The 22,711-nt window shown below is 46.6% G+C and overlaps 1 protein-coding gene across 8 annotated transcripts in view; it reads left to right on the forward strand.

Annotated features, from left to right (window-relative positions):
* The first annotated feature begins 11,303 nt into the window (after positions 1 to 11,303).
* PHF14 (PHD finger protein 14) overlaps positions 11,304 to 22,711 on the forward strand; it is a 228,419-nt gene continuing 217,011 nt past the window's right edge. For 7 of the 8 annotated variants that reach the window (XR_005778875.1, XM_040431267.1, XM_040431269.1 and 4 more), the window contains exons 1-2: positions 11,304 to 11,418; positions 18,514 to 18,624. Coding sequence is in view for 6 of the 8 variants with exons in the window: in XM_040431267.1 (XP_040287201.1) it covers position 11,418; positions 18,514 to 18,624 (112 nt within the window). In the remaining 2 variants the exon portion in view is untranslated. The remainder of the gene's footprint in view (positions 11,419 to 18,513; positions 18,625 to 22,711) is intronic. The other variant, XM_040431271.1, reaches the window with a different exon arrangement.

Genomic DNA, 22,711 nt, shown 5'->3' on the forward strand with positions numbered 1-22,711 from the left:
CTGTTCTTGCTCCTCCAGCAATGTTATTAGGTCTCCAAGCGCCTCCTGTTCAGCCAATGTGCATAGTTTAGGATCCAAATTCCTCCGATAAAACTTCTTAAAAACTAACTTTCTAGCGAACAGGTGCAGATCCTTTATGGCTGAAAAACTGTCAAAGTTAGCAGTGGGGCAAAATATTAGCCCCTTACTCAAGTGTCAAGACTAGTGTTGAGCGAACTTGTGTTTTAAGTTCGGAGTCTAAAGTTCGGGTTCGGGTTATCGAAGAATCGCGTTATGGATTCTAAATTTTGTTATGGTCCGTGTTAGCGGAATCCATAACGCGATTGTTCGATAACCCGAACTTTAGACGCCGAACTTAAAGCACAAGTTCGCTCAACACTAGTCAAGACACAAGTCTGGGTTTCAGTTAGCTGGTGGTTAGAGAGGTTGATTACCTGCAACACCTGATCTCCCTCATCGCGGATGTCTTGTCGCCCTTTGCGAGTCTGTCGTAATGTACCATTAAATTTAAGTTTGGTGTGTCTTTTGGGAGGTCTCGTCGGTCCATATGTTGATCCGCTAGATTCACCTCCTGTAGAGGTAACTGAGGACATCGATGCCGATCTAGATCTCAATCCATGATTTTGTATCTTCCACTTATAGACTCTATTATTCTCGGCATCCGACTTATCCCTCTGAAATTTAATGCTTTTTACTAGTTTAATCTGTTTCTCTCAGGAGGCGAACTGCACATCTACTGTATATAGTTTTTCTTGTGTTTTAATACAAAAAAAAAAAAAAAAAATTGGAATTTTTTTCTTTTCATCACCATATTCTGACCCCCTAACTATTTATGGTTACCGGTATTTCTATGGAGCAGTGTGGGGGCTCATTTTTGACGGGACAATCTTTAGTTTTTATTCATAACAATTTGGAGTATGTATGACTTTTTGATCACATCTTATTTATTTTTTGGGGAAGCGAAGTGACAAAAAAATGGCGAATTGGCCATTTAGATATTTTTTTTTCCCGTTAAGCTATTTGCCATTATGTGAGAGAGATTTTTACATTTTAATACTACAAGCATTTTGGGATGCGGCTATTCTTACGATTATTTATTTTTATTTAGCGAAAGTGGGTGATTTAAATTTTGATATTTGTTATATTCTTAAATGTAAATTTTTTTTTTTGCTTTTTTAAAGTCACCCTAGATGACTAGAGAAAGCAATTATTAGATTGCCTCTACAATGCATGGCAATGGATTGCTATTGCAAGTCATTGCAGATTTACTATGTTCCTACAGAGCCTTGCCATCTGCAAGGTTCCATAGGAACTACTGCTGTGAAAGCCATTATTTCTTCAGAGAGACAAGGGCTGTCGCATACAACCAATGGCTTATTCAATTGCTGTGTGGGGGAGCTGTTCAGGCCCCGGGAGGGCAGCACTCACGTTTTCTGCTCTCAGATGCCGTGGTCATAGTTGACTACGGCACAGGCTACTTTCACACTCGCGTTTGGTGCAGATCCGTCATGGATCTGCACAGACGGATCTGTTCAGATAATACAACCGTCTGCATCCGTTCAGATCCGTTTGTATTATATTTAACATAGCCAAGACGGATCCGTCTTGAACACCATTGAAAGTCAATGAAGGACGGATCCGTTTTCTATTGTGCCAGATTGTGTCATAGAAAACGGATCCGTCCCCATTGACTTACATTGTGTGTCAGAACAGATTCGTTTGGCTCAGTTTCGTCAGACGGACACCAAAACGCTGCAAGCAGCCTCCAAAGCGGAATGGAGACGGAACGGAGGCAAACTGATGCATTCTGAGCAGATCCTTTTCCATTCAGGATGCATTAGGGCAAAACTGATCAGTTTTGGACCGCTTGTGAGAGCCCTGAATGGATCTCTCAAACGGAAAGCCAAAACGCCAGTGTGAAAGTAGCCTAATAGGTTAATTGTATGCAATTGGGGTTATCGCCGATCGCAGACATTAGTGGTTTTGGAGACTGCAGTGTTGGTGTGTGTGCGCCATTTTTAAACCAGCACTTCTGATATTGAAGGGGGTTAAAAAACATTTTTGTGTCTAGATCAGGGGTTGGCAAACTTCAAAGCTGAAGTACTCAGTGTACAATGAAGTACAAGAAAGTCATATAACACAAACTGTATGTGACAGAAACCAAATAATCAGTTCCACTTACCATTCAGTGTGACCCTTGTCTTCGACTTTTCTTGCTGTGGTTCACACAATGTGACTGAGCTGGGCACAGGCCTCAGAGTGGTCTGCAGTATGTCCGCTTCATGAGGGGCAGAGGATGGCATTCATATGTGAGAAGATCTGCTTGCACAAATATATCCACCCAAAGACCGACAGCATTTCAAATGCCATCTTCTCCAAACAGTCACATTTCTCTGCGAATCTCCTCCAGCACATGAGAAGGGACTGTAAATTTTCTTTGGATGTTTCAAATGAGGTGTGCAGCCTATCACTGCTCCTCTGAGTCCGACTAGGGGACCAGTACACGGGGACCCCACAACCATACACTTACTGACAATGGTGGTGGATGGCAGCCATCACACAGTCATTTTAACTGACAAAGGACTGCCCTTCTGTCAGTAAGTGCATGGCTGGTAGGGTGGTCTCCCAAATACAGGGGTTACCCATCACAGTGATAAGAATTAGAGCTCACCCCCATGCAAAAATGCCATCAATATCACAACCCCTCATACAGAGCAATCACATTGAGACTCACCATCTCTACCCCCAAAGTAGTCAGACTCTTGATCCCCATCATTCTTCCATCTGCCACCAGCAACCACATTCAGACCCACCATCCTCTCCCACACACCCAAAGTAGTCAGAAGCTTGTTCCTCATCGTCCTCCTATCCACCCCCAGAAATCATATGCAGACCCACCATCCTCCTCCACCCCAAAGTAGTTAGAAGCTTGATCCCCATTGTCCTCTCATCCGCCCCCAGCAATTACATGCAGGTTCACCTTCATCCCTCTCCCCCAAACTAGTCATGATGCTCGAACCCCATTCCCCCCAAGATAACCTCCTCCTCGTTCTACCAGTGTCACCGCCAGCTCTGTGAGAAGATCTGGCAGACGTTCTTCTCTACCTGTTGTATGATGTTCTTTGTTTTGGTTTCACTTTCTCATCTCCTTTCCTTCTCCCAGCTGTCACCTATTTGCACTGATTGTCTCCCTTTATATTCTCTCCCATACTGCCTAACTTTGCGGTTTATACTTCTTCCTGGATTGTGTTCACTGCTGGAGGCTGCTTCTCCTGATTCCTCAGATAAGTCTGTTTCCTTTATTTGTGTTTCTTGCTAGCTTGATTGTAGGTGACACTGACTCCGTCTGTATTAAGTGCAGGGAGCGGGTGGTCGTGTCCCCTCACTATTATAGGGTTTTCAGGTGTCACATAGTATAAGGTACGAGGGCATGCAATCATCTACCATAAAGATCTTTGCATGGGCATAGCAGTCAGGGAGAGCTCTAGGGGTTTTATAGGGCTCACCCATATGCTCCTTAGTTTGGGATCAAGCCAGTCGGATGTTTATTTATAAGTTCCAGCTTTCTGCAACACCATCCGTGACAACCTGTCTCCAGCCCATTACACAGTTTTCTTATTCCAGTTGAGGCAGAGGAGTAGTGGAGGAGCAGCGAGGTAAACTGGCTACCTGCCAGTGGAGTCCCACTCTCTACTGTAGAAGCTCTTCTTTGGCAGCTAGCACTAAGGCAGGAAACATGGAGGTGGACCCAGCAGATGCGCCTTGCTTGGCGCATCTGAAGATCTTCCATTAAAGTTGCAGGCAGCGGTGAAGCTACTAACAAATGGCGAGAAGACAAGTCTTGCTGTCATTTGGCGTGCCAGTGGAACATGGCCTCGTGCCAACCCCTGGTCTAGACATTTCCGTTACATACTTGTTATGGTGCCCCTGCTGATTTTCTCTCAGAACGTCCACTTAATGCAACCAGTGTTGGTGGTCACACATGCTCGGTTGCTGACTTCCATTCTCCCTGATCATCTTGTTTTGCTATTGCAGTTTTCCAATGTTGTGCAAAGCATACCCTTTTAAGGACCAAGCCATTTCTGATCTTAAAGGAATTTTAAAATTTTAACCACTTTTTCAATATGCTCCATATAGTGTGCAAAAAAATAAAAATAAAATGCACTTACCTGCTCTCTGCTTCTCTGCTTTAGTGCACAGCCTCTGATCCTTACTCCTTCAGGTCTCTGGCTTGTAAACTTCTGGATGAAGTGCACAGCCCTGAGCCTTTTACTGCCCTACTGGTGATGTGTCCCAAGCGGGGCCTCTGTTGGGGGTGGACTGGGCAATTGCCCAGTGCCCCCATCGTCTAAGGGGCCCCCTGATTCAGTGCTGCTGTTCAGCTGAACGTCCGTGGAAGCAAATGGGCGGACAGCTGAAAGGCTGCACTTTCCAATGCAGTGTAAGGCCCCCTCCCTGTACACATAACACAAGTCATTACCACAGTGCTTCTCTGCAAACTGACAGCTCCGGACACCAGCAGCACTCTTCTACTGCAGCTGTAGGACCTGTGATGATGTCACGTGCAGGAGGCGGAGCTCAGCAGAGCAGAGGGGGATAAAGGACCTGCGATGACCTCACCATCATGTGACCAGAACAGGAGGAGGAGCTAAGCAGTGCAGTAAAGTAATGAAGAAGACCAGTGATGCATGGGAAGAAGTGAAGGATTCAATATAAGTGCCAGGGAAGTGCTGGGAGTTGTAGTCCTCTCCTCTTATACCTCCTGTTATGTAATATCAGAGTACATTACAAGATGAGGTATGAGGAGAGGACTAAAACTCTTAGCATGTCCAGCTTGTTATTTAATATCAGAGTACATTACAAGAGGAGGTATAACAGGAGAGGACTACAACTCTCAGCATGTCCAGGCCATTATTATGTAATATTAGGGTACAAAAAGGGTTAAGGAACAAAAAGAAACCAATGTGGATAAATAGAACTGTAAAGAAAGCAATAAATGACAAAAAGAAAGCATATAAAACACTAAAACAGGAGGGTAGCACGGAAGCACTAAAAAATTATAAGGAAAAAAATAGAACATGTAAAAAACAAATAAAAGCGGCCAAACTAGAGACCGAGAGATTAATTGCCAAAGAGAGTAAAAGTAACCCTAAAATGTTCTTCAATTATATAAATGTTAAAAAGTATAAAGCTGAAGGTGTCGGCCCTCTACAGAGTGATGAGGGGGGATTCGCAGAGAGCGACGAGGAGAAAGCAAAGCTGTTAAATATTTTTTTCTCCAATGTATTCACTGAGGAAAATAAACTGTCAGATGAAATGCAGAATGTAAAAATAAATTCCCCATTAAAAGTGTCCTGTCTGACCCAGGAGGAAGTACAACAGCGACTTAAAAAGATTAAAATAGACAAATCGCCAGGACCGGATGGCATACACCCCCGTATCCTAAGGGAATTAAGCAATGTCATAGCCAGACCCTTATTTCTGATATTTGCGGACTCTATACTGACAGGGAATGTCCCACAGGATTGGCGCATGGCAAATGTGGTGCCAATATTCAAAAAGGGTCCAAAAACAGAGCCTGGAAACTATAGGCCGGTAAGTTTAACATCTGTTCTGGGTAAACTGTTTGAAGGTTTTCTGAGAGATGCTATCTTGGAGGATCTCAATGAAAATAAGCAAATAACGCCATATCAGCATGGCTTCGTGAGGGATCGGCCATGCCAAACTAATTTAATCAGTTTCTATGAGGAGGTAAGTTCTAGACTTGACAGCGGCGAATCAATGGATGTCGTATATCTGGACTTCTCCAAAGCATTTGACACTGTACCACATAAAAGGTTAGTATATAAAATGAGAATGCTCGGACTGGGAGAAAACGTCTGTATGTGGGTAAGTAACCGGCTGAGTGATAGAAAACAGAGGGTGGTTATTAGTGGTACACACTCAGATTGGGGCACTGTCACTAGTGGAGTACCTCAGGGGTCAGTATTGGGCCCTATTCTCTTCAATATATTTATTAATGATCTTGTAGAAGGCTTGCATAGTAAAGTATCAATTTTCGTAGATGACACTAAACTGTGTAAAGTAATTTACACTGAAGAGGACAATATACTGTATATATATACTACAGAGGACAGTATACTGTATATATACTACAAAGGACAGTATACTGCATATATACACTACAGAGGGCAGTATACTGTATATATACTACAGAGGACAGTATACTGCTACAGAGGGATCTGGATAGACTGGAGGCTTGGGCAGATAAGTGGCAGATGAGGTTTAACACTGACAAATGTAAGGTTATGCACATGGGAAGAAATAATGCAAGTCACCCGTACATACTAAATGGTAAAACACTTGGTAACACTGACATGGAAAAGGATCTAGGAATTTTAATAAACAGCAAACTAAGCTGCAAAAAACAGTGTCAGGCAGCTGCTGCCAAGGCCAATAAGATAATGGGTTGCATCAAAAGGGGCATAGATGCCCGTGATAAGAACATATTCCTACTACTTTACATATCACTGGTCAGACCACACATGGAGGACTGTGTACAGTTCTGGGCTCCTGTGAACAAGGCAGACATAGCAGAGCTGGAGAGGGTCCAGAGGAGGGCAACTAAAGTAATAACTGGAATGGGGCAACTAAAGTACCCTGAAAGATTATCAAAATTAGGGTTATTCACTTTAGAAAAAAGACGACTGAGGGGAGATCTAATAACTATGTATAAATATATCAGGGGTCAGTACAGAGATCACTCTCATCATCTATTTATCCCCAGGACTGTGACTGTGACGAGGGGACATCCTCTGCGTCTGGAGGAAAGAAGGTTTCTTCACAAACATAGAAGAGGGTCCTTTACGGTAAGAGCAGTGAGACTATGGAGCTCTCTGCCTGAGGAGGTGGTGATGGTGAGTACAATAAAGGAATTCAAGAGGGGCCTGGATGTATTTCTGGAGTGTAATAATATTTCAGGCTATAGCTACTAGAGAGGGGTCGTTGGTCCAGGGAGTTATTCTGATTACCCGATTGGAGTCGGGAAGGAATTTTTTATTCCCCCTAAAGTGCGGAAAATTGGCTTCTACCTCACAGTTTTTTTTTTTTGCCTTCCTCTGGATCAACTTGCAGGATAACAGGCCGAACTGGATGGACAGATGTATTTTTTAGGCCTTATGTATTATGTACTATGTTACTATTACAACACCCTGGATATGCTGGGAGTTGTAGTCCTCTCCTCTTCTATTGTACTCTGATATTACATAATAACGGCTTGGACATGTTGGGAGTTGTAGTCCCATCCTCTTATACGTCCCCCTGTAATGTGCTCTGATATTAAATAATAATGGCTTAGACATGCTGGGAGTTATAGTCCTCTCCTGTTATACCTCCTGCAGTAATGTGCTCTGAATTAGGGCTGGGACGATGGATAGGGGAGGGTAGTCATCCGCCTAGGGCGCCACTTCGCTACCCATAAAGGGGGGCGCACTCATGGCCATCCAACTTCACAAGCCTTAGGCCGCTAGGCCTCAAGCCTGTGAGGCATTAGAACAGCACAAGAAGCCGCAATTACATCAATGCGACCTCCTGCGCTGGGTCTCGCATGATGACGTGTTCCTGTGAGACACGGAGCAGGAGCGGTGATGTCATTGGTACCGCATGCATCAGGACGCAGCAACACAAGCCACAGATAACAGGAGGAGATCATTATATATACCTGGCACTACTGGGGAGGAATGGAGGAGCATTATATACTGGCCCTATGGGGTGGGGAGCATTATATATTGAAACTAGTGGGGGGCACTACAGGGGGACATTAGAGTCACTGGGAGCATTATGGTTATGATATTACTGCTAGGGTACTGTAGGGACACCCGACACCCCCGCCGATCAGCTGTTTGAGGAGATGGCGTGCGCCGTGCGCACGAGCCGTCTCCCTTCTCTCTTCCTGCTCACCGCTGTATGTCTATAGGACAGCAGCAGTGAACAGCACGCGCCGTCTGCTCAAACAGCTAATCGGCGGGGATGTCAGGTGTCGGACGTCCGACTGTGTTTTTAGTATATTATTACAAGATTTGGGGCCCCACTTTTGATTTTGCTCAGGGCCACATTTTGTCTAAAACCGGCCCTGGTCCCAAGCAGCACATCACTGCTGGGTCACATGGCACGTGGGAAGACATCACTGCTGAGGTCATTGAATGGCTGCAGCGGTGCACGTTACCCTGTCCATATGTTTACATGCTGAGTGCTTTCCGGAGGCTCTGTGCCGGAATAGGGCTGCAGGAGGAGGTGAGTGCATTTGTTATATTTTTGTTGTGCACTTTACGGGGCACATTGAAAAAGGGGTTAAAAAGTGAAACCCCTTTTAAGATCAAAAGTGACTGTTCTTGGTATTAATGAATGTGGCTGAGCTACACATAGGCCAGGTGACCGATAAAAGTGACATCAGATATCGATGAACTATCCTGAGAATAGGTCACAAATATTATACTCTGCAAAACCCCTTCGAAGACCAAAATATATATTTTTTTATTTTTGCATTCTGTCAGTCATAACTTTTGCATGTTTAAAGAGTTTATTCAGTTTTGGGGGCCTTTAAAGGGGTTTTCTGTGACTTTAGTATCTGATCGATGGGAAAACTAAACAAAGTGCAAAAAGTATATGTAAAAGTTAAAGAATGAGCGGGCACTCATATACTTGGCAACCAAATTGAGATCAATTTGGTTGCCAAGTGTATGAGTGCTCGCTCATTCTTTAACTTTTACTTTTCAATAGAGGGTTTGGTGACTCCCTCCATATGAGCTTGTAGCACCATACCACAACTACTAACGAGTGAGCCACCACAATCCATTATTACAAAGTGCAAAAAGTATAAAGGACAGAATCAGTTGCCCATCTTGTGTCTCCTCCAGGATGGCGCCAACCCCGAAGCGCGTTTCGGCGGACCTTCGATCTGTTATTGATGACATCACGAGGATAAGTCGTCAGTAATGTACTCCCAGAAAACCCTTTCATAAGGGTTGTGAAAGTTATTTAAATACTTGGGCAACCCCTGTAAACCTAAAATAACAAATGAATGTATATACTCGCTGGTTTTCGCCTATGCTTCTTCTTAGGCCTCATGCACACGACCGTTGTTTTATTCCGTGTCCGTTGTGCCGTTTATCGTGATTTTCTGCGGACCCATTGACTTTCAATGGGTCCTTTGAAAACTCGGCTAATGCACCGTTTGTCATCCGCGTCCGTGATCCGTGTTTCCAGTCCGCCAAAAAAATAGAACCTGTCCTATTATTTTCGCGGAAAACGGTTCGCGGACCCATTCAAGTCAATGAGACCGCTAAAAAACACGGAGGCACACAAGATTGTCATCGCGTCCGCGTCGTTTTTTTTCCTATCATTTGCATGGCAAACCTGTCTTAGATTTTTTTTTTACTTTCCTTCATGTCTGGTGATCCTCCAAAAATAAAGGAAGACACACGGAAACAAAAACGGAAACGGATCACGGAACAACGGAACCCCGTTTTGCGGAACGGAACACAACAACGGTCGTGTGCATGAGGCCTTACTGCTGCTCTTTGTTTTTCTGGCTGCAGTGGTGATATTCTGTGCACACAGGTCACCGCTGCAGCCAATCACTGGCCTTAGCAGAGAGACAGCGATTGGCCGCAGTGGTGACGTGTGAACGGAACGTCACTACTGCAGCCAAATAGATGACATCAGCGGCAGGAGAACCGGAACGCAGTGCCCAAAGACACAGGGAAGAAAACAGGTGAGCATCAACCATTTATTATTTTAGTCCATTTGCAGGTGTTGCCTGAATTTTTATATAATGCAGACAACCCCATTAAAGGAGTTGTCCGGGTTCAGAACTGAACCCGGACATAACCCCTTCTTCTCTGAGTATCAGAGTATTTTATGCTCCGATGTTCCTCGGAGGCTTCCACCTAGCAGTGAGCCCGTTGACGTCGCCGGCACTAATAGGCGGTCTATAGTGCTGCCCTATGCTGTTTTAAAGGCTAGGGAAGCGCTAAAGACCACTTATAAGTGCCAGCGACGTCAACTGGCTCACTGCTAGGTGGAAGCCTCCGCCTAGCATACCCATGCTGAGACCAGGTATGTCACCGGAGGTAAAGAAAAAGCCCTTGCCCTGCAAGATGCAGCACATGGCAAGGGGGAGCGTCGGAGCATAAAATACTTCAATGCTCCGAGGGGTTGAACCCTGACAACCCCTTTAAGTGGCTATGAATGGCCTGGAAACGACGCATAGGAGACATTGAAAATTCATTGCCAGATACCACCGGGTATTGTGCTGAGAGGGCGCTGCTGTTTATGTAGGACTGTTCTGAGAGACTCGACTGAGCTGTAATCAACAAGATTTGCGCCTCTTTGTCAGTAAAGAGAAGACATTTCCTCCCTCGACCCCACATGACAAGTCCACCATGTTCTGGCCTGTATGTAAGGCTCCGTTCGCATCACGTTTGCGGCCTCCGTGTAAAGTATACCAATGCTTACCTACTACGCAGTTGGTAAATTCAGCCCCAAACAGGATAGGGCTGCGGCTTACACAAGCCTAACCCATTATCAGCCCAAATGTGCAGGGACTGTCTCCTAAAATTAGGGACAGTCCTTGCAAATTTGGGGACTGCTGGTGGCTATGTTATATGTGGGGACACATACGTAATACAGATGCCTCTGACGTCTGCCGTACTGGTATGTACCAAGTCCATTGGGCTAACGTGTAGCGTGTACGTCAGGCGCACGTACAAATGTGATGTGAACATAGACATAGACTAGGTCGGTTCGAGAAGGTATTCCTGACACATTTATGGCCCCAGAAACTGTCACACGAATTAAAGGTGAACTCTAGATTGGTTACTATGGACAACAAGGACATGTATTTGGAGGAGACACTTTTGATAAGTGATATCCATTGTGACTGCGGTTGCTCTTTCACCTCCACACAGCCCAGAGAGAAGGCGGCAGCCAGTGACAGTGATTTATATATTCTACAGAGCAAAAGAAAGCTACTCCCCGTCCAAAAATGCCACATTAGCTCCGCAATTAAGAATAATAAACAGTTTTGTAAAAACTAATAATGAAACAGGAATTTGCACTTTTCAATCAGTGGCTACCACTGGAAAGAGCGCCTTGCCCTTTTTAAAGATGGCTGCGCAGCAGAAGAACCCACGGAGAGCTCTGCGCTCCAGCTGACCATTTGTTTTGTTTTTTTCCGCATCACGTGCTCCAACGCCGCCCTTCGGATTGGATGGTGGTCGCACGTGACGCCGTACGTCGCGGGGAGGGGCGGCGCCTGCGCGGTGGCTCGGCCGATGTCTGGTCCCCATTGTGCTGTGTATTAGAGTGTGTGGCCGGCTTTCTGCTGTTACCTGTGTGTTGTGACGTCCGGCCCTGCAAGTGAGTGCGATACCGCAGACGCGTCCCCGCCCGCCGCCGCCGCGCACACATTCATATATCATGTAATCATCTACCTACATGCGTGATACATACCTGCCCGGGTCACGTGATAAGCCGCACACAGGATGAGTCGTGTCCTGTGGACATGGAGCAGCTGCCCTCATGTGATACATGTAGATCGTGTGTAGGAGACAGGGTGTAGGATGTATGTGACATGTATGTGACAATCGTTAAATCCTTGTCCTGTATGTGGTGACGGCGTCCTGCGGGTATGTGATATATGGCGCCTGCGGGTATGTGATATATGGCGCCTGCGGGTATGTGATATATGGCGCCTAGTCTAGGGCATGTAATAAATAGTATATAGTGTGTGAGCCATGCCGCTTGTGTGTGACATGTAATATACGGTGCCTGCGGGTCTGAGTCATGTGATAAATGCTGCCTACATGTGATAACCAGTGTATACATGACCGAAACGTGATATCTGCTGCCTACGCATCGGGGTATGTGATAAATGGCGCACACGTGACTGGGGTATGTGATAAATGGCGCACACGTGACTGGGGTATGTGATAAATGGTGCATAGGTGACTGGGGTATATGATAAATGGCGCATAGGTGACTGGTGTATATGATAAATGGCGCACACATGACTGGGGTATGTGATAAATGGCGCACACGTGACTGGGGTATGTGATAAATGGCGCACACGTGACTGGGGTATGTGATAAATGGCGCACACGTGACTGGGGTATGTGATAAATGGCGCACACGTGACTGGGGTATGTGATAAATGGCGCACACGTGACTGGGGTATGTGATAAATGGCGCACACGTGACTGGGGTATGTGATAAATGGCGCAGACGTGACTGGGGAATGTGATAAATGGCGCACAGGTGACTGGGGAATGTGATAAATGGCGCACACGTGACTGGGGTATGTGATAAATGGCGCACACGTGACTGGGGTATGTGATAAATGGCGCACACGTGACTGGGGTATGTGATAAATGGCGCACACGTGACTGGGGTATGTGATAAATGGCGCACACGTGACTGGGGTATGTGATAAATGGCGCACACGTGACTGGGGTATGTGATAAATGGCGCACACGTGACTGGGGTATGTGATAAATGGCGCACACGTGACTGGGGTATGTGATAAATGGCGCACACGTGACTGGGGTATGTGATAAATGGCGCACACGTGACTGGGGTATGTGATAAATGGCGCACACGTGACTGGGGTATGTGATAAATGGCGCACACGTGACTGGGGTATGTGATAAATGGCGCACACGTGACTGGGGTATGTGATAAATGGCGCACAGGTGACTGGGGTATGTGATAAATGGCGCAGACGTGACTGGGGAATGTGATAAATGGCGCAGACGTGACTGGGGAATGTGATAAATGGCGCAGACGTGACTGGGGAATGTGATAAATGGCGCAGACGTGACTGGGGAATGTGATAAATGGCGCACAGGTGACTGGGGTATGTGATAAATGGCGCACAGGTGACTGGGGTATGTGATAAATGGCGCACAGGTGACTGGGGTATGTGATAAATGGCGCACAGGTGACTGGGGTATGTGATAAATGGCGCACAGGTGACTGGGGAATGTGATAAATGGCGCACAGGTGACTGGGGAATGTGATAAATGGCGCACAGGTGACTGGGGAATGTGATAAATGGCGCACACTTGACTGGGGAATGTGATAAATGGCGCACACGTGACTGGGATATGTGATTTATGTTGCCTCTGTGTGATGAATAGTGCGCACATGATTGGCGTGATATGACACATACTGTATGCGGCATGTGATATGTCTACCTGTCTTTGGTATGTGATAAATGGCGCATACATGACTGGGGCATATGATATATGCTGCTTACTGTATGTAACATGTGATACATGGGGCCTACATCTCAGGGGTATGTGATATGTGTTGCTTGCAGGTCTGGGGCATGTGATATCTAGCACATACATGACTTTCTCATGTGATCTCAGACACTTACATGTTCTGTATGGTTCAGAGGATGTGATATTTACCCGCTGGTCTTTAGTCTCCGGATAGAGACGAGAATGTTTTAATCCATTGACAGCAAACGACCTTTGTACCCGTGGCGCCTGATGGTGCAGGGTGACCCCCGTATAAATTGGGGTGGGGCGGCTTATACACCTCTCTATTACGCTGCATTCTATAATATGGCCGTGGTCACCTCTGTGGTCAGCTTTTAGTATCGTAATAATAACGCAGAGGTGTCCTCGATGACTTTTTAGGAACATCTGTATACTGTGCATGTTACTATTCAGTGCCTTGCGAAAGTATTCACCCCCTTGATGTTTCTCCTGTTTTTGTTGCATCAGAACCTGAAAGTAAAATGCATTTTAATTTAGATTTTATGTAAAGGATCTGACAAAACAGTCCAAATAGTTACAGTGGACGGAAACGAAATTACTCAGAATATAAGCTCCCTGATGAAGGTCCAACCAAGTTACTTCGGAGGTCATATAAGTAGTTGAAAATGGGCCAGTGTCACATGACCTGTCACATGATGTGAGGAAAAATACACCCGAGACTGCAACATGAAGATCAAGGACCCCCCAGGTAATCCGAGAAGATGGAAGGATCTGTCTATAGGACACTATAAGCCTTGTCCTCCACGGAGAAGATGGAAGGATCTGTCTATAGGACACTATAAGCCGTGTCCTCCACGGAGAAGATGGAAGGATCTGTCTATAGGACACTATAAGCCTTGTCCTCCACGGAGAAGATGGAAGGATCTGTCTATAGGACACTATAAGCCGTGTCCTCCACGAAGGAGATGGAAGGATCTGTCCATAGGACCGCTATAAGCCGTGTCCTCCACAAAGGAGATGGAAGGATCCGTCCATAGGACCGCTATAAGCCGTGTCCTCCACGAAGGAGATGGAAGGATCTGTCCATAGGACCGCTATAAGCCGTGTCCTCCACGAAGGAGATGCAAGGATCTGTCCATAGGACCGCTATAAGCCGTGTCCTCCACGAAGGAGATGGAAGGACCTGTCCATAGGACACTATAAGCCTTGTCCTCCACGGAGAAGATGGAAGGATCTGTCCATAGGACACTATAAGCCTTGTCCTCCACGGAGAAGATTGAAGGATCTGTCCATAGGACCACTATCAGCTGTACACTCCACTCAGGAGATGGAAGGACCTGTCCATAGGACAACTATAAGGCTCCATTCAGACGTTCGTAGTGCTTTACGGCCAGCAAATTGCGGACCGCAAAACACTGACGCCGCACATCGCCGGCACCCCAATAGAGAGTGCCTATTCTTGTCCGCAGCTGCGGACAAGAATAGGACATGTTCTATTTTTTTCCGGGGCCGGAAATGCAGATGCAGACAGCACACTGTGTGCTGTCCACATCTTTTCCGTCCCCATTGGAAATGAATGGGTCTGCACCCGTTCCGCATAATTGCGAAACGGATGCGGACCCATTCTACGGACGTGTGAATGGACCCTAAGCTGTGTCCTCCACAGAGGAGATGGAAGGATCTGTCCATAGGACCACTATAGGCCGTGTCCTCCACAGAGGAGATGGAAGGATCTGTCCATAGGACCACTATAAGCCGTGTCCTCCACAGAGGAGATGGAAGGATCTGTCCATAGGACCACTATAAGCCGTGTCCTCCACAGAGGAGATGGAAGGATCTGTCCATAGGACCACTATAAGCCGTGTCCTCCACAGAGGAGACGGAAGGATCTGTCCATAGGACCACTGTAAGCCGTGTCCTCCACAGAGGAGATGGAAGGATCTGTCCATAGGACCACTATAAGCCGTGTCCTCCACAGAGGAGATGGAAGGATCTGTCCATAGGACCACTATAAGCCGTACACTGCACAGAGGAGATGGAAGGATCTGTCCATAGGACCATTATAAGCCGTACACTGCACAGAGGAGATGGAAGGATCTGTCCATAGGACCACTATAAGCCGTACACTGCACAGAGGAGATGGAAGGATCTGTCCATAGGACCACTATAAGCTGTGTCCTGCACAGAGGAGATGGAAGGATCTGTCCATAGGACCACTATAAGCCGTACACTGCACAGAGGAGATGAAAGGATCTGTCCATAGGACCACTATAAGCCGTACACTGCACAGAGGAGATGAAAGGATCTGTCCATAGGACCACTATAAGCCGTACACTGCACAGAAGAGATGGAAGCATCTGTCCATAGGACCACTATAAGCCATACACTGCACAGAGGAGATGGAAGGATCTGTCCATAGGACCACTATAAGCCGTGTCCTCCACAGAGGAGATGGAAGGATCTGTCCATAGGACCACTATAAGCCGCACACTGCACAGAGGAGATGGAAGGATCTGTCCATAGGACCACTATACGCCGTGTCCTCCACAGAGGAGAGGGAAGCATATGCTTATAGCAGAAGTTGCGCTACATTTTTTTCTGGAAGGGAAAAATACTCCTCTTACCATTTTTCACGAGTTTGAAAGTTGCAGTAATTTAAATACATAATACGTAGGCTTACACTTGTTCACATCTGCGTTGGAGGCTCAGTTTGGGGCCTTTGTTGCAGATTCTGGTTCAGGTTATTGGTGAGGTGCAAAGCTCAAAATCTATCTGTGGTTGATTCCTTGAGCCAGTGGTGACCTTCCTGTGTCTTTTCAGTAGCTGCGAAACTACAAAACCTATCGTGCTGGTTGTAGGGTTAGAACAGCTCTATGTCAGAAACCGCTTTCTTAACTGCAGAGAATAACCATTTATCACCTATTCACTGGGTGGTTGATGATTACTAGATCAGTGGGGATCCAGCTGCTGTGGCTCTTGCCGATCTCTGGCCACAAGACCACAGCTGGGAGTTGTTTGAATGGAATGGTGGTCGACCATCCTGTTGTTCCATTCAAAGTCTATGGCACTGATGAAGACGATTAAGGATTTAAAGGGGTTGTCTCATCATGGACAATGGGGGCATATCGCTAGGATATGTCCCCATTGTCTTACAGGTGCGGGTCCCTCTGCTGGGACCCATACCTATATCGAGAACGGAGCCCCGCAAGTGAAGGAGGGCGCATTGCGCATGCGCGTCCCCCGATCCCATTCATTTCTAAGGGGCCGACGGAAATAGCCGAGCCAGCGCTTGGCTATTTTTGCCGGCCCTATAATAAATGAATGGAGAGTGGCTGCGCATGCGCAGTGCACCCTCCACTTGCGGGGCTCTGTTCTCGATATAGGTGCGGGTCCCAGCGGTTGGACCCTCGCTTAACTAGGGCTTATTACCTATCTAGTGAACAAAAATAGCTTCTCTTCAAGCTTTATTACGAACATCATCTGGGAGAGGATATTTAAATAAAGCGTAATGAGTTGAGGCACGAGGCACTGTAAAAAAAAAACACCTTTCTTATGGTATGAATGCTGTTTCTGTTCTCCTCTGGTGGACCTTGAGCATCATGTAGGCAGAGCATACTGTATGGCTTTGCATGTAGCATTTACGTCAGCCCTAACCCCTTGGCTCTTCCCATCGTCTGTTGACCCATTACTCATATATTGTGTTTTCATTAATAAAATGACTTTCATTTTTTTATTTTTGTAGATTTATGCGTTAAATGGGTTCCCCGAGAATTTGATATTGATGGCTTATTCTCAAGATAGGTCATCAATATCAGATTGGCGGGGGTCTGACTCCCAGGACCCCCTCCGATCAGCTGTTCGAAGGCGCTTAGACCTTTTCCTAGGCCAGTGACATCACAGTACTTTTTACATTCTCATTCTAGTGCAAGGGGTTGAGTTGCAATACCAAGCACAGCCACTATACAATTGACGGCGCTGTGGTTGGTGGTAAGTTGGGAAGAGACCGAAGCGCCCACCGGCCATCAATATCAAATTTTTGGATAACCCTTTAATTTGCCTAACTGACTATGCAGTGACGCATGTGCAAACCTCTAACATGAGTACAGTGTATGTAATATCTGTGATACAGTGTTAAGAGCATCCACCAAAATGAGAAAATGAGACCCCCCTTGAATTGTCTTCTTCCGTCAGTTGTTTCTTCACCATGACCATGACGAGTAAGTCCATTGGATCCCAGGATTTTACAGTTGTGCATCAGTCTCCGTCAGATCAACTGCAGAACCAAAAAACACAACTTTTAGCCTAACCTCACTGCTTTACTAGTGAAATTTAAGACCTTCTGAACTAATGCGTTTCAGACCTTTAGTCTTTACCCTGTCACAAGAGATGGGGTGTCTACAATGAACCTGGGCTTAGAACTCATACCATGACAGGCCTATGAGTAAGAGGGGCCCAACTCAACTCTGTTCTCCCTTTCCCATGGTGGGAGTCGTGGGTGTCGGACCCCCACCGATCAGATACTGATACTGTCCTGAGGATAGGTCATCCGTATCAAAATCCAGGAAACCTCTTTTAAGGTTTGTGCTATGACCATGACCTTGGGGGCATGTGGATATCATACAAAGGAGTCACTAAGTTTCAGTTGCTCCCATTTTGGCAATTGTGGATGACCACCGTGTAATACCACTTTTCCCCTGTAGTGGCCACTGCCAGGGATATTTATAGCCAGCTGCAACTTCTTCTGGTGATCACTACTGATTCAGAAGCCAAACTTGCACTGATCGGCCAGAGAACAGGGTTGCCTTTGTGAAACAACTCCTAAATCTAGGTAAAGGTGCAGTTTACTATTCAGGAGTCTAGAAAATGGGTGTAATGGAAGCCGTACTGGTTGCCACCCTGAGATTTTCCAAAAACCAAAATGGTTTTACGACTTGTTGGAAGAGGACATCTCAAGAACTTACATTTTGTAAGTGGCAATGCTCTTTAATGCTGTTTTTTTGTTTGTTATCTGTCATTTTTTAATACCCCCATGGTGATAGCCCTTAAAATGACGTGTCAGCATAGAGAAATAGATCGATATGACTGCTGTCGAGCAATGGTGGTGTCCTTGTTTCTATAATATTCATTATGAATTAGGTAATATTATTGGATGCCACATTCAATCCATGAAAGAAATAATAAAATAAAATAAAAACACCAAAAATTTCCAAAAAAACAACTTTCGTTACAGTGGACCGGAGTTCGAAAAGACGACAAGTGAAGCCTTTGGCAGCCTCCCTTCTTGAAGCATTGGATTATGATAGCTCAGATGACAGTGATTTTAAAGTTGGAGATGCCTCAGGTATTTTTCAAAAACCATTTTTTTTCCCTAAAAATTTGTACATTATGTTTTGCTTGGTAACAATTCATATTATGACAATTTTTTCAGATTACCGTGATTTATAAAAAATTGTCATGTCCTAAAAGACCTATTTTGGGTCGGTGTGGTGTAAGTCAGAGATTTACAAGGGCGTTTACGTTCTTGTAAGCTTGTGGAGCCTACACTGCTGATGCTGACACTGTATATACCCGGGCTATCATTTCTTGCCAAAACCTTCATGTCTGCCTAATTATAAAGTTATCTGACATATGTTTTCTGCTGTGCTTTGTGGTTGAGCATGCTGTGGTGCATTTGTATCACTGTAGTAAGGGTGAAACTGGAATGGGACCCCAAACAATTCCTAAATCAAATGGACCGTGGACCTCGGTATTTTCCCAGAACCCTACAACAGTGTGTGGAGATTCCTGTGTCTTGTACTCTAGAAGACTGTTCTTCAGATACACCATTTATATCAATGAAGTCCACCTCCCTGATCTTTGTCTCTGCTGACATCTGCCTTGGAAGAGAGTCAGGAAGCCCCCAACACACATTCGGGTCCTTTTTTGCAGATTCATTGGGTGATTGGTGGTAGCTTTACACATCATTGACCTGATCCTTGGCCTTTTTGAAAGGATCCTTAGATGGTCGTCCAGTCTTGCGGTGAATATAATCAAATGTGTATGGCCAACTTAAAGAGGACCTTTCACCGATTCTTACCCTATGAACTAAGTATACAGACATGTGGAGCGGCACCCGGGGATCTCTCTGCACTTACTATTATCCCCGGGCGCCGCTCCGTTCTCCTGCTATGCCCTCCGGTATCTCCGTTCCCTAAGTTATGGTAGGCGGAGTCTGCCCTAGCGCTGGCCAATCGCATTGCAGAGCTCACAGCCTGGGAGAAAATAACCTCCCAGGTTGTGAGCTCTGCGCTGCGATTGGCCAGCGCTAGGGCAGACTCCGCCTACCATAACTTAGGGACTGGTATCTCCGCCTACTATAACTTAGTGAGCGGAGATACCGGAGGGCATAGCGGGAGAACGGAGCGGCGCCCGGGGATAATAGTAAGTGCAGTGAGATCCCCGGGCGCCGCTCTACATATCTGTATAGTTAGTTCATAGGGTAAGAATCGGTGAAAGGTCCTCTTTAAGGTCTGTTTTGCTCTATTAGATGAAGGCAGTCTATACAGTACACCTTACTTTCTGATGTATGTATGACGGAAAATACACAATGGTACACCATATATATATATATATATATATATATATATATATATATATATATATATATATATATATATATATAACCCAAACTTTTACTTGTTCGCCCTTATCAACCCAGGAACCCTAACTTTCCACCAAGACCAAGCATGACCCTTTCCCATACTGCCTTTTTGGGTTTGGAGAAATTTTTCTGAGTAGGAGAGCTGTTGCCATGAAATGTAGTGCAGGCAGCATGTTATAGAGCAGGAGGAGCTGAGCAGATTGATATCTAGTTTTATAGGAAAACATTCAGCAAAACGTATATATTTTTATTTTTTTCATTTAAGTCTCTGCTCTTTCTTAGGAGTCCAGTGGGTGGTCCTGCCAAGTAGGACCACCTTCATGACTCCTAATCACCTAAAGAGTAAAATAACAAGTTATCCTAAAGCTTTTCCCGTATAACTATATATATCATTCCCCAGTCGTCTCCATGACAGCACAAACTGAGATTGCCTTCCTCTGATAGGACAGGAAAAAGCACACAGAGAGGTTAAAAACCCCACCCCCACCCCTCATCGCCAGTGTTTTTTCCTGTCCTGTCAAGGAAGGAATGCCAGAGAGGTGCTGGGAGCCCTTCTGGGTTTCCTAGCTTTCTATTTTTACTTTTTTCTTCTCACCCTGCTACGGCGGGGTGTCACTGGTTAAACCGGAGGTCGGTTCCGGGGTCCGGCTCTCCCTCCTCCAGGCACGGTCTATGCCTGAGTCACCCTCTCTTATGGTGATCCTGGCGAAGTTCCCTCTGCGGCGGCCCAGGCGGGCTTAAAGCAGTGAGGTAGGGCGGCTGGAGCGACGCTGTGACGCGCTTCCCTCCAGTCGCCGGGTAATGACGTCAGACGCCGGGAGGCGTGGCCAGCGTCGTGACGTCACCGAGGCCGCGGCCGGCGCCAAATTCAAAAAAGGAAAGCCGAGTCTGCCGTTCTGAGGTCTCCACGGTCACCCTACCTGCTGACAGCAACGCAGGTGGACGGGAGCTGCGAAGATGAGCGCCCCTACCACCACTGGCTCGCTTCCTGAGCCTCCTACCACTCTGGGCGGTGTGAGTAGCCTGCTGGCACCCTTTATTATTGCTGTTTTTTCCCTGCAGTGGTTGACCCTTTCCTCCCTTGGTGTTGCAGGGAGAAAAGGAGTCTTCCTCCTCTGTTAAATCCAGACCCAGGACTTGCGGCGTCTGTTCTAAGCGCCTCGCTTCCTCAGGGTCCAAGTTACTATGTAAGGACTGCACCTCTACCGTGGTGAAGGCAGAGTCCTCTAGCTTCATGGAGGAGATCAAGACTCTGGTCAGAACGGAGGTCCAATCAGCGTTAGCCGCTAGGGACCCCCCTGCCTCCCCTATACCCCAGCCCGGTCAGGGCCGCAGACCACCCTCTTCCAGAGGCCTGGACTACTCCGGGAGTACAGGAGATTCCTCTTTAACCCAGAGGATATAGAAGAATTGATCCGAACCATCAGGGCTACTATTAAGATGGAGGTCCCTAAGAGATCCAAGTCAGTCCAGGAGGAGTTTTTCGGGGGTTTAGGGGAGAGGCACAAATCTGTGTTCCCGGTCCCGGACAATATCCAGAAGATGATACGGGCAGAATGGGAGAAGCCAGAGAAGGGTTCCTTTATCCCACGGGGCCTCAAAAGGCGATACCCCTTCGACGAAGCGGACTGTGCCGACTGGGAGGCCATTCCCAGGGTGGATGCTCCCTTCGCTAAAGTAGCGAAACGAACGGTCCTTCCGTTTGAGGACGCAGCGCAGCTCAAGGACCCTCTAGATAGGAAAGCCGAGAGTCTGCTCAAGAGAACCTGGGAAGCTACAGCAGCTCTCCTAAAACCGGGGGTAGCAGCGACATGTGTGGCTCGTACACTCGCAGTGTGGCTTGAACAACTAGAGCACCATATAGCGAATAGGGCCCCTCGGGAGGAGATCCTGGATAGTATTCCTCTTCTGAAGAAGGCTACTTTCTTCCTTGCCGATGCCGCTGCAGAATCGGTTAGGCTTTCTGCCCAACACCACCAGACGGGTACTATGGCTTAAAGCCTGGTCGGGCGACACCGTATCGAAAAACAGGCTGATATCTCTACCCTTTCACGGTCAGTACGTGTTCGGCTCCGACCTGGACAAAATCCTTGAACGCCATGGACCGTATATATTAGGCATCGTGGAACATGGCTAAACTATAGAACTGGATTCCCTTCCTCCGCAGAGGTTCGTCCTGACCAAGCTCACCAGGGGCCTCGAGTCTCCCTTATCCGAGGGCGTAAGAAACTTATTACGCCTAGGGGCAGTAGAAAAAGTTCCTGCCAGAGATTTGGGGAGGGGTCACTATTCCCCTTTATTCCTGGTCCGGAAATCGAATGGCAATTTTCGGACTATCATAAATTTAAAACCCCTGAACAAACACATCACCTACCACAAGTTCAGGATGGAGACAGTCAAGTCAGCGGTGAAGCTCATCAAAAGAGGGTCTATGATGGCTACAATAGACCTCTCCGACGCATACTTCCATATCCCAATACAGGTCCGTTCCAGAAGATATCTGAGGTTCCCGGTGGAGCAAGGCGGGACAGCTTACCACTATCAGTTCAAGTGCCTCCCGTTCGGCATATCATCGGCACCCCGCATATTCACCAAGGTGATGGCGGAGGTCGTAGCCTCCCTAAGCAAGGAGGGGATAATAATCGTCCCTTACCTAGACGACCTGCTAATAGTAGCAGAAACCTCAGATCTCCTTCACAGACACATCCAAGTGGTTCTCTCTTTTCAAGGGATTTGGTCCGAGGACCAGAGAAAGATGTCCTCCAACTACAGAGAACTCCGTGCGGTG

Source organism: Bufo bufo, chromosome 5 (genome assembly GCF_905171765.1).
Source record: "Bufo bufo chromosome 5, aBufBuf1.1, whole genome shotgun sequence".
Lineage (NCBI taxonomy): Eukaryota > Metazoa > Chordata > Amphibia > Anura > Bufonidae > Bufo > Bufo bufo.